At 36.1% G+C, this 12,242-nt stretch overlaps 2 protein-coding genes across 2 annotated transcripts; both read right to left on the bottom strand.

Moving 5' to 3' along the window:
• Positions 1 to 4,690: 4,690 nt before the first annotated feature.
• LOC113350259 (wall-associated receptor kinase-like 8) lies at positions 4,691 to 5,627 on the bottom strand. Its single transcript, XM_026594376.1, has one exon. The coding sequence runs from the start codon at positions 5,625 to 5,627 to the stop codon at positions 4,776 to 4,778; it is 852 nt and encodes a 283-aa protein (XP_026450161.1). The 3' UTR covers positions 4,691 to 4,775.
• Positions 5,628 to 5,976: 349 nt separating this feature from the next.
• Positions 5,977 to 8,676, bottom strand: LOC113299295 (wall-associated receptor kinase 2-like). The gene is made up of 3 exons (XM_026548304.1): positions 7,740 to 8,676; positions 7,459 to 7,638; positions 5,977 to 7,376 (listed from the first exon to the last, which is right to left on the bottom strand). The coding sequence occupies exons 1-3, from the start codon at positions 8,647 to 8,649 to the stop codon at positions 6,175 to 6,177; spliced, it is 2,292 nt and encodes a 763-aa protein (XP_026404089.1). The 5' UTR covers positions 8,650 to 8,676; the 3' UTR covers positions 5,977 to 6,174.
• Positions 8,677 to 12,242: the final 3,566 nt, after the last annotated feature.

Genomic DNA, 12,242 nt, shown 5'->3' with positions numbered 1-12,242 from the left:
TTCGGTAAGCATCTCAGAGAACCGCTGATCTTAGTAGTTAGTTCTATGTACAAAACCTTCATTGTCTGACTCATGAATTCGATCTCTTATAGATATTAATAAAATGATACTCATACTTTGCTCTTTTGGTACACATTGATAATGTCTCTCTAGTCCATATGAGTAATATGGTTGGCGGTCCGAAAATAATGCTTATTCTTTAAGTCCTAATTATAAGAAATATATGGCATGCTAAACGAATATTTGCAACATTTTTCTCCTTACATATTATGATATTAGAGAAGTGTAGAAAAAGGTAAAGTATAATTTAATTACAAAAGAAACATGTTATTACTCTGATCACAGTATGTACAAATATATCATAGCTCTACATGATACAACTAAAACTGCTTTAAGTTTTCAATTAACAGTCAAATGAGGACCGAATAAAAAGGACATAATCTTTCTCAACCGTACACTAACAAAAAAGGACTCAAACGAAATCAACGGCTTATCGGTTACAAATTGGTCATCTAAATCAAAAAGAAAATCAGAAGTTATAGTGCAACAACAGTTGGTTGGAATGAATACCTACCTGTGAAATCATTAACAAATTGAAACATGCATGACAGTACCACATGGAAGGGTAATAGGAGAAATTACCATTACTATATATGCCGGTAACGTCTTTGGTGGTCATACAGTCCAACTCCTGTCATTTCTCCATGACCCCGTTTTTACGCTCAACAACTGCACCTTCTAGAAAACCTTCAGAAAGCTCCTAAAAGATCTGCTTCAATATACTTCTCACCTGGGTAACAGGAGATTGATGTTTTACCGATAACGTCTCACGAGATCTGTAACATGGGAAACTACCAAAAATATTAACCACAAAACATACTCAATGAGAGAATAGAAAAAAAATAATCAAACGATGCATCTATACGATCGCCAATTAAATCCCACACTTCTCTTCTCGTTTCACAATGTAAAGCACTAACGACACCAGTGTCTCTGAATGCACACATACTCAAATGGGTTTTCTTCTGTCCAACATTAATTTGACAATTCTGAAATATAGAGAGAAGTTGTACCCACTGATGTTCTCATTTGCATCTGAAAAACATAATGCACCAATAACTTGCCAAAAAGAATCCAGGTTTCCGATGAGGTTCATTTTCTTTTTATAAAATTATGCTCGTGACTTATTGGGTAACGGGCAACAGTTGCTATGAGTAAGCACACAAACCACCATTCCGGCACTTTCCCATATTTGCAGCAAGTATTTGACAACCATGATGAATAGAAATAGATGGTTTTGTAGTTCTTACTAATTGTAGGCTAACACCAATGTACCGGAAGAGTACAATGTACCCATGTTTTAGAAAATACAACACTATAATCTTGTTGTTCTTCAAGAGAATATCATGAGCATTCACATAAGTAAGACGGTCCAATTGATGTAGCCATATGTACCCGATGAATCGGCTCCCAACAGATCTTCTTTGGTAGTTTTGCTATTTGATAAGTTTATCCAAGAGTCCATTGATCAAAATTGCGACTGTAAGAAGCAAAACCAACATTAGCACTAAAACCAAAAAACAAAGACATTAATTAGTTCAACTTCTGACCACTATTGAGAGATCTTCATTCTTAAATTTTAAAACAGCTTCACATAATAACACTGACATTTAGTCAAAATTTCGTGTTAACGAACATTAGTCGCCAATTAAATTTTAAACCAACATTAGCACTAAAACCAAAAAACAAAGACATTAATTAGTTCAACTTCTAACCACTACTGAGACACCCCCATTCTTAAATTTTAAAACAGCTTCACATAATAACACTGACATTTAGTCAAAATCCCGTGTTAACGAACATTACTGAAAGAAAATTTTCTTTTATAAAGTTTCAATTTTGTTGCCAGTTTTTCATCAATTAACCATTAACATATTATCACCAGATGAAGCGTGAGGCTTTTGATAGTGCAATAAATTGGCTGTCGTATCCCAATTCTCCACTTCTAGTTTCATACCAATGTAATTTTTCTACTAAAAGAAGACAATGACAACAAAAGAGAAGGACACTATAATTCAATGGAGCAGAAGAAAACTAACCAAAAGAAGACGTCAACAACAACAAAAAAAGACACTGTAATTTAAATTTAAAAGGAAAAAAGAAAATAACCTCCGAATGGTATATCTCTAGGAAACATTGCCTCATATTCCCCACGATGAGATGTACAAACTTCCAAAGCTTAAGTTTGCTTCTACAGCCATAAGCCTTTTACTTAGCAAAAGCAACTACATCTAAATTGGGGCTTTTGGCTACTTGAAAAGGAGTTTGTTTCCAAAACCTCGGCAAAGACACATCACCTAACCCATACATTAGCATAGATGCTTCTTACTTTTTCGTTACAAATTAATAAATTACAAACCCCTCAGTTATATATCTTATAAACAATTGAAAACTCTTGAGAAGCAAAGAAGAAAGCATGAAGATTACCAAGAAAATCCGGACGACAACATCTCAAACAAAATCAAAAGAGTCAAGACAAAATGCAATTATAAAAAGACCATTTTAATTTCTTCGTAAATTAGTTTAGTTAAGCACAGTGCAGTGCAGCCCTTTCTTCAAATATGACTCTACCTTGATTATGAAATTTTGCCAGCTGCTCGATGCCACCAACCACAGATAACACTGTAATATTATACATAAGCCCCTTACCGGGGCAAGTATTTAACAGAACATAGAGTAAATTAGCGCAACTGAAGTGCTTAGAGAAACATGGAAATCCCCAAGATCGAGATAAAAGAGAATGATTGGAATACATTTACTGTTCGGTAGTATGTCTTTTTCTTTTGAGCTCTCCTAAACCGGCTTAATGGCGTGTCCATTTTATATCAAAATTGTTGAATATAAATGATTGGAATACATTTACTGTTCGGTAGTATGTCTTTTTCTTTTGAGATCTCCTCAACCGGCTTAATGTAGTGTCCATCTTATATCAAAATTGCTGAATATAAAAATGTTTGAAAAGCCAGAGGAAGAGAGTAACCTGAAACACATTTACATTCCTATAAGGAGTTTCAATCATCAATAAAGGAAAACAGTTTGTACAACACATGAATATTATACCTGCATAATCCCAGCAAATGCTTCTTTTGTTGTATTGAAAATTATACCTTCATATGAACAACACCATTTTAATCACCTTCGCCGAGATTTCAAAACTGTTTGAGTAGTCGAGCGATCAAGCTTGATAAGAAATTAGATTAGCTGGTTCAAAAATTACAATGCTCACATAATCAAATAAATAAAATCTAGGGCATATTTGTTTCATGCAAGTGGGTAATTCATCATACCATATTTTCGAGAGAGAAATAGAAGCAAAGAGAGGACGGTAGAGAAGAGATTAGAGTTTCAAGATTAGCTTTTAGGTGTTCGATATGTATCCAAAATAGAATGGAATACTCAATTCCTATTGGTCGGGGGCCAGGAACTCTATAATTCAAGCTTTTGGCCTAACTTTCAATGTGAAGCCAGCAATTTGTACTCAAATTATATATACTCAATTTGTACTCAAATTATATATTCATTAAGCTTTTGATGTTCAGGTAGAAAAATCCGTATATCCTGTTTCCAAGTCAAAAAAAAAAAATCTCAGCAGTCATCATTATAAATCGAGTTATGGAGAAAATAACAGGAATGGGATTTTCGTAAACCAAATACGGTTTAGTAGAAAAGTTAGACGCATGCAGTCAACCCAAGACGGAAAAAATAATGGGATCTTTTTGCAAATCCCTCGGCCCGTTCACTGATCACAATGTGAAAAACATCAACCTCGGAAACGAATAAGATAAAGCGATCAAAAAAGGATATCGAAGCGATAAATTACCAAGGTGCAATTGAATGAGAAAAGAAAAAAAGGAGAGAAGGAGGTTGTAGATGAATATCGCATAGGGTTTTGTTATCAGCAAGGGGTAGTCATCACCCTAGGTTTTTGATGTGCAGCCGTAATATTCGTTAAAAAAAATATAATCTTGGTGTTTGTCGCCATTTTTTTCAGAGAGAATTAGGAGCCATTTTTTCGAGAGAGAATTAGAAGCGAAGAGAGGACGGTAGAGAAGAGATTAGAGTTTCAAGATTAGCTTTTAGGTGTTCGATATGTATCCAAAATAGAATGGAAATACTCAATTCCTATTGATCGGGGGCCAGGAGCTCTATAATTCAAGCTTTTGGCCTAACTTTTAATATGAGGCCATCAATTTGTACTCAAATTATATATACAGTTGGTTGACAATGAATTATTCAATTGGATTTCCAAGAACTTCCATCATTTCCATCCTCTTGAGTCTTGACCAAGTAAATGGATTAAAAAAAATCACCCTGCATCACCAACTTGTACAGAAATGAATATTAGTGCAAGTTGTAATCCAAATATATATTATTAATCTAAATGAGGTAGTAGATTGGATGTGGTGCCGCAATCAGCGGTTGTTCATTGTCAACAAGATTTCTGAGTCTTCTCTTTTCCATATGCACGTACAGTATATGTTGAAAAACGAGGATTAGCACTAATTTTATTGACATGCCAAATAACTAGAAGGGAGGGCAATCATATTCTGACAATAATCATTAGTAGTAAATTCATTTCTTTATTCACAATTACAAATTACAGAAATTGGACTAATTAGTATCCTCTCAGTCTACACGTTTACTTAACAGGACATGTACTCGTTCTGAAAAGTACATAATTTGGGGTTGTTAATCAAGATCATTGAGTTACTTAATCACCTGGGGGTGTTCATCGAGGCTATCGTATCTGCACCAAAACTATATTGCCCAGAATCAACATTAGTGGAAGAGTAAACTGGGACAGCATAGAGGTCACCTGGCTCAGTTGGTAATGCTGTTCTTCTTACATGGTTCGGTTCGCTAGCCGATGCACGTGTCTCTGCCATTCTAAAACTCGCTAGCTCAGTTGTTACTTGTCTCATGGTAGGCCTTTCTTCACCGTTCATATTCAGGCATTTCTTCGCAAGCTCGGCAAGTTCAACTACTTGTTCTGGCGTCCCCTCATTTACTACCCGAGCATCAAGAAGTGGGAACAGATTGGTATTTTCCATCGATGAAAGGAAATACGAAGCAATATTTCCTTGTTCTTCTGATCTCTCCATAGAAATGGGTTTTTTTCCTGTCAGGAGTTCTACTAGAACTACACCATAGCTATAAACATCACTTTTTTCTGTCAGTTGGCTTGTGTTGAAGTATTCTGGATCCAGATATCCTAAGGTCCCCAATACTAGTGTGTTTAACTCTGTCTGGTCCACGCTCTTTTGTCGAATTTCAGTTTCTGATATACTTAAAATTTCAAGCTTACCTCTGCCGATGAAGGCCTTGGGAGGGTCATAAGAAGTATTGCAGTTAACGTTATAGCCATACCCAACTCCATGAATGGAGCACCCTCCTGCTCCTCGATTATCATCATCACCTCCAACGGTTATACCGAACGGGTAAGGAATGCTAATGTTACCGCATCTGGCTTGACAACCTGGCTTTGTCTCACCAAATGCAGCTACTAACGATACTACCGGTAACCAGCAAGAGAGAGTCTGGATTAATAAGAACTTCCGTGAAAACATAGTTCGCAAGAATTTGCTAACTACTGCAATTAACTAGTTCTGGAGGAAGAAATGAATCATTTACCCATTTATGTGAACTTCTTAGAATATACAGTAAATAAAATATCAACCATCTTCACCAACTTGCGCATAGAGTTGAATAAACAAGAAAAGTACAACTGCAAGTTGAGCTCTGAAGATAAGTCGCACCACAGATTATGGTCAAATTAAGGAAAATTTGCACTACGACTGTCTCCAGCTCCAAGACTCCATTGTTAGTTGTTGTAAGGATTGAAACACGTAATGCCCATAAAATTCAGCTGAAGTACATCATTTTTCTTGTATCACATCTTTCCAAAAATTATTTTACTTTTTTAATTCGAGCCATATAACTGTTTGACCCCGCAACGTTTTGGTAGAGTGTGAAGTTCACTTATGCCAAGACTTAACATTTCCATATGAGTGATTGCATATTTAAACAAATAATATACAAAATGTGTACAACTTTACTGAAATAACATACAAAATGTGTGATTGTCATAAAAACCCATCAAGATCCATGAACCAATCATCTAGGGATGTTCATCGAGGCTATTGTATCTTCATCCAACGCATAATGTCCGGAATCAATGGCAGTGGAAGACATAAGTGGAACTGTATAGAGGTCTCTTGGTTCAGCTGGTAATACTGAGTTTGTTCCATTGTTTGGTTGACGAGCCCATACACGTGTTTCTACGCCTCTCAAACTCTCTAGTTCTGTTGTTACTCGTTTCATTGTCGGCCTTTCTTCACCCTTCAACTTCAGGCATCTCTTTGCAAGCTCAGCAACTGCAAGTACTTGTTCTGGCCTCCCTTCATTTACTACTCGGGCATCAAGAAGTGGGAGCAGATTATCTTCTTGCATGGACAAAATGAAATATGTTGCAAGATTTCTTAGTTCTCCGGATCTCTCCGAAAGAATTGGCTTCTTTCCTGTCAATATTTCTACAAGAACAACACCAAAGCTATAGACATCACTCTTCTCTGTCAGCTGCCCAGTCTGGTGGTATTCTGGATCCAAATATCCTCTGGTTCCTAATACAACTGTTGATAATTCTGTTTGGTCCAGCGGAATCAACCTTGAAGCTCCAAAGTCTGCTACTTTTGCAGTGTAATTTTCGTCAAGAAGCATGTTAGCAGACTTGACATCTCTGTGGATTATGGGGATAGCAGCTGCAGAATGTAAATAAGCAAGTGCACCTGCTGTTTCGACCGCAATCCTCAACCGGCTTTCCCAAGAAATGGAAGGCAACCCACTGTTGTGGTGGATATGCTGGGAGAGGGTGCCATTAGAAACATATTCATAAACAAGCAAAGGAACTTCAGTTTCTAAACAACACCCCAAGAGCTTCACCACATTTCGATGATTAATCTGAGTCAACATAAAAACCTCATTTATAAATTGTTCGATTTGGCTCTGGTCAACTATCTTGGATTTCTTAATGGCAACTGTATGATTATCCGGTAAGGTTCCCTTGTAAACGGTTCCATAGCCTCCTTGTCCGAGGATCAGACTCTCATTATAGTTGTTGGTTGCTAGTTTTAGCTCTTCTGCTGTGAAGATCTTTGAAGTCTCTACGCCACCTTCATTCGACAATATTTGTTGTTTTAATAGCAGCCCGCCATTTTGCTGAAAAAATTTCTCTTTCATTTTAATTAACCTTCTTTTTTTAATGATCAAATATAACCAAGAACTTGCAACAATGATAAACAAGAGCCCTGAACCAATACCTGCATTGACAATATACGTGAGTTCAATTAGTATGCATTTCAGATATTTAAATACCGCTGAAACAATGGGAGGAGACATTACCAAGAGTAACCCTTAGTATAGGAAACTGCTCTCTATCAATAATATTGCGATTGCAGCCTTTCCCATCTTTCCTCCCATCTCTGGAACTTCCAATTGGACAAGTACAGTTGTAGCTTCCCATGGTGTTAATGCAAATCCCCTCACAGGGGTTGCTGTTTTGATCTTCACACTCATTCACGTCTATCGAGCATAAAGATTTTGCACTTATCATTTCATTTGCAAATTAAATCAAGATTTGTCTCTATAATAAATCATAAAATTATGCTTATGAAAAGACATACCTTGACATCCAGGACTGATATAGGGGTTCCCCTTGTAACCATCATGACAAGTGCAACGATACCCTGGATTGTTTTCGGAATTGCTGCAGTAGCTGTTGTCCTGGCAAGCATAAGTGGCCAAATCTGTTTGTGCTTCTTCACACGTCTTACTCCCTACCGCCCAATCAAGAACAACGGGTATATTTCTAACTCTACTCTCAGCCAAAAGATCTGACGCAGAGAACGTATATTGTTCTTGATCAGCTAGGAACGCGTAACTGCAAGGATTGAAAGATAAGAAGCTAACGTTGACAACCCTTACCAACCCTGTGCTTAGCCACTTTATCCCCTTCGGAATAGTGTTCATGCAACATCCGCCGCCATCGCAGGAGCCCTCTTTTACAAAATCTTGACTAGCACATAATGACACACACTGGCTGGAGTAGTTCTTCTCGAGCTGATCTCGCCCTAAAATGGTTCCGCCTGAGTTGCACCCTATTGTAAATAGCCTGTTTTTCGTGTTCGAGAACGTAAACGGCGTCGAACCCAAATTTGATGTGACCCTCGAATCATCCAATACCAAATTACCAGCCATATTGTAACATAATGCAGCTACCACGTTCTTTTTTCGAATTTCAGTTTCTGATATACTTAAAATCTCAAGGTTACTGGTGCCAATAAAGGCCTTAGGAGGATCATAGGAAGTATTACAGTTGACGTTATAGCCGTACCCAACTCCATGAATGGAGCATCCTTGTGCTCCTCTGTAATCATCCTCACCTCCAACGGTTATACCAAACGGGTAAGGAATGCTGACGTTACCACATTTGGCTTGACAACCTGGCTTTGCCTCGCCGAACGCAGAAACCACCGGTGACAACAAGAACCAGCAAGAGATCAGGCAGATAAATAAGAGTCGTGGTAGAAACATATTTCTGGATAATATAAGAATCGGCCAATTACGTACTTCTGCTGGTTTGCTCTGACGAAGAAAATGGAGCTCTGTATTATTTAAGCTTTTTTGGAAGATGCGTAATTGACTTTTTCTACTTTCTATTCAATTGCATTGACATAAATATTGACTTTGAATCTGAGGGAATCCATGCACATTCTCACGAGTCAATGTCTTCTATTTTGTTGTTTTCTGAGAGCCATGAGTCATGTCTCAGTAAATGCATGAAATTTGTCAATCTAACTTCATCCACCAGCACACAATTGTTGAATAAACAAGAAAGTACAAATGCAAGTCGAGTTCTCCGGGAGTACAGATAAGTCTGAATGCATCAGCATTTTCTCGAATCTAAATAACTAGACTTTTCTTAGATGTACGGGCTACTTAACATACTCGTCGGTAACATGGTCTCACATTCGGCGAATTTCGATGATGGGCTATAATTTACGTATGTATGTATGTATTTATTTATTTATTTATTTATTTGAAGTAAATCGGGGATATTTTAGTCGAAAATTTTGAGAAAATTAGTGTTTTGGTAGGAGCAATTTTAGCATCGAGATTAGGAATTGACGAAATTAAAAAAGTTGGATCTCATTATATTTTCGTACGAGATAATTTTTTAGATTTTTTCAAGTACGTTTATCATTTTCGGATATTTTTATTTAAAGAGTTTCTGATGTGATCATAAGTTTTGGATCACTTAATTATTTTAATGAAGATTACTACGAGTCATAGAACTGCTCAACGAGATTTTTTTAACTTGAAAACATTATTTTATGGTAATTCAGAAGGTTGAAGTAATAACAGATTGGTAAAATTAGATTGTTTTTTTCTTTTTTCTTTTTTCTTTTAAGAAATAAGATAATTTTTTAATTGAATACATAAGATGGCTAAAAGTTTGAAGCAGGGAGAAATTTCCCACATTGAGGTGTTTAGATAAGATGTAACTTTTCGACTTAATTAAAATCTGGGATCACAAATTTATTAAACTTTTCGGAAAAAATATTAAATTTTTACAAAGCAAATTGATTTTGCTTCTGATATATGGAATTGATTTTTTCTTTCGGAGAAGCAGAAGCAAATTATTTTTATCAAGCAAAAAAACAAACCTTTTTGTAAGAGGGTGTTAAAAAGACGAGGGTACCCAAATACACCATAATCTTTTTGTTTCAACCTACAAGTCCTCTACCGAAAGTGATCGTCTATGGACACAATACAACTAATCGGTTTGTGTGATTGTATATGGATACGGATCGAGAAAATACAACAACAAGATAACTTGTGTGATTGACTATGAATACAACATCGAGACAATACGACAACGAAGTATGTTATTTGATAATAGGTTCGGACTTAACCAAACTCTATAGGATCACTATCAAGTAATACGGAGTTAACGTAAAGTGCAATTTACTTTAATTATAATAAAACAATTATAATGCGGAAAAGTAAAGTAAATGGCACAACAAGATTTTGTTAACGAGGAAACTGCAGATGCAGAAAAACCCCGGGACCTAGTCAAGAATTGAATACTCTCAGAATTAAGCCACTATATAAAATCTAAACCCAGTTCGTATAGTTGAGACCAAGCAGACTGCCCCAAGCTACTTAGTTCCCTCAGTATCCCTGCGCTTCCGACTTCAAGAGTCACGCACTAGTACAATTCCTTTGGATCGTATTCCAAACAGCAAAGGAACAACGAATCTGTTTGGTAACAACTTCTTAGATTCTTCTCAAGATAAAGATATCTTAAGTCATACGCAAAGGATCTTCTGTTTATTCTAATAAACTCCTTTGCCTGGTTAGATCAATCTAACTTTAACTATCGAAATAGTCAAGTCTAGATTCACATTCAATCAATGTAGATCTCAAAAAGAAACTATAAAGTGATGCCGATCTCACGCAACTAATCAATCGAATAAATTCGATTCTAGTTGGATCCCAGCCGATCAAGGTTTGTGCACACAACAAGATACTAAAACCAGTAAGAAATCTTCTTCGTCTTCAAATCTTCTTTAATCTTCAATAACCTGCACGGCACCACTTGAATCTCTTGTGATCAATCATGCACAAAATGGAGTCTGTTAACAATGGATTATCACAAGATGTCTTTAGATCTAACAAAAGTTCTAAAGATCCCGTCGATACTTCGATTTAGTTTGAGTGAATCTTATATCAGAAGAGGAGATTCTCAAGAATAAACAAACTAGGTGCAATCAAAGTTTCAACAACCGTTAGTCAATCAAATCAATCAAAAACTAATAACACTGAAATTATCTAGTTTCCCACCAACGGTACTCGTAGAGATTCTTGATCCCACAGAAGTATTCAAACGAGCAGTCGTAAGAATTTCACCTAATTAGGATACTTTCCTCTCTGAATAGACGGCTCCACCAGAAACAACAAGAAATGAAGTTTGCCTGGCTCTTAAGATAGTTTGCTAGAAATGCAAACTTAGGTATTTATAAACCAAGGATGTTTGGACATTAAGGAATTTCCAAAACCGAGAATATTCTCAAGATATGCAATGAATGGAAAGATTCGATTTTCATAATTCCAATAAAAGCTTGTCCAATATTTCCGAAATCTCTCAATAGAAAATCTCCAATTAGTAAATGCACATTACTAATTTTTATTCTCTAGAGATATGCATTTAATTGCTGGTAATTAAAGTATATAAAACCAAAAACCTTAATTAAAATATTCTCAATTTATTTCGGCATAGGATCACCTTGAATACTAAGGAGTATCTTTGAACAATAAATGATAAGAGTTACTGATCGTGTTCAAAGTATGTTGACATATTTTCACTGTAAATCCTTATTTCATATTCACATGGATTTACATTCTTGGAATCGGTCATACCACACTCCCAAACAAGTTTAGAATTGGTTTCCCAGTATTCCAAGACAACTATGTGATTGATCAACTACCAAACCACATACATGGGTTCAATCGGTTATACCAATCACTAGGATCAGTTATACCTGAATATGGAAATACTTGTGATTGGTCACACAAGTTACCAGGACCAGTTACAACAATTACCAAGATCGGTTTCTTTTACACATGGTAATTCTTGTGATCGGTCACACCAGTTACCAGGACCGACTACACCAATTACAAGGACCGATTACACATACTCATGATCGGTCACACCAATTACTAAGATTGCTCACACCAATTACAAGGATCGATCATACCAACACATGGTGATTACTTAGGATCGGTTATACCAATTAATAAAAACCAGTCAGTAACTGTTAAAAACCCGGTTTTCATTATATTTCTCCCTTTTCATCATTTGTAAACCATTTTTGAGCAATAATAATGAATTTCGAGCGTGTTTCCAACATGATGATGTGCTAATTCTCTCACAACCAAGGCAATGAGGAAGCTATTTATGCATGAATAATTGGTAAAAACAAAACAAAAAAAAATCTAAAAACAATTATTATTATTGCATAAATAGCTTCCTCATTTCCTTGGTTTTGAGAGAATTAGCACATCATATGTTGGAAACACGCTCGAAATTCATTATTATTGCTCAAAAATGGTTTACAAATGAT

Source organism: Papaver somniferum, chromosome 1 (genome assembly GCF_003573695.1).
Source record: "Papaver somniferum cultivar HN1 chromosome 1, ASM357369v1, whole genome shotgun sequence".
Classification (NCBI taxonomy): domain Eukaryota; kingdom Viridiplantae; phylum Streptophyta; class Magnoliopsida; order Ranunculales; family Papaveraceae; genus Papaver; species Papaver somniferum.
The sequence above is the reverse complement of the archived record's forward strand: the minus strand, read 5'-3'. Positions and strand labels throughout refer to the sequence as shown.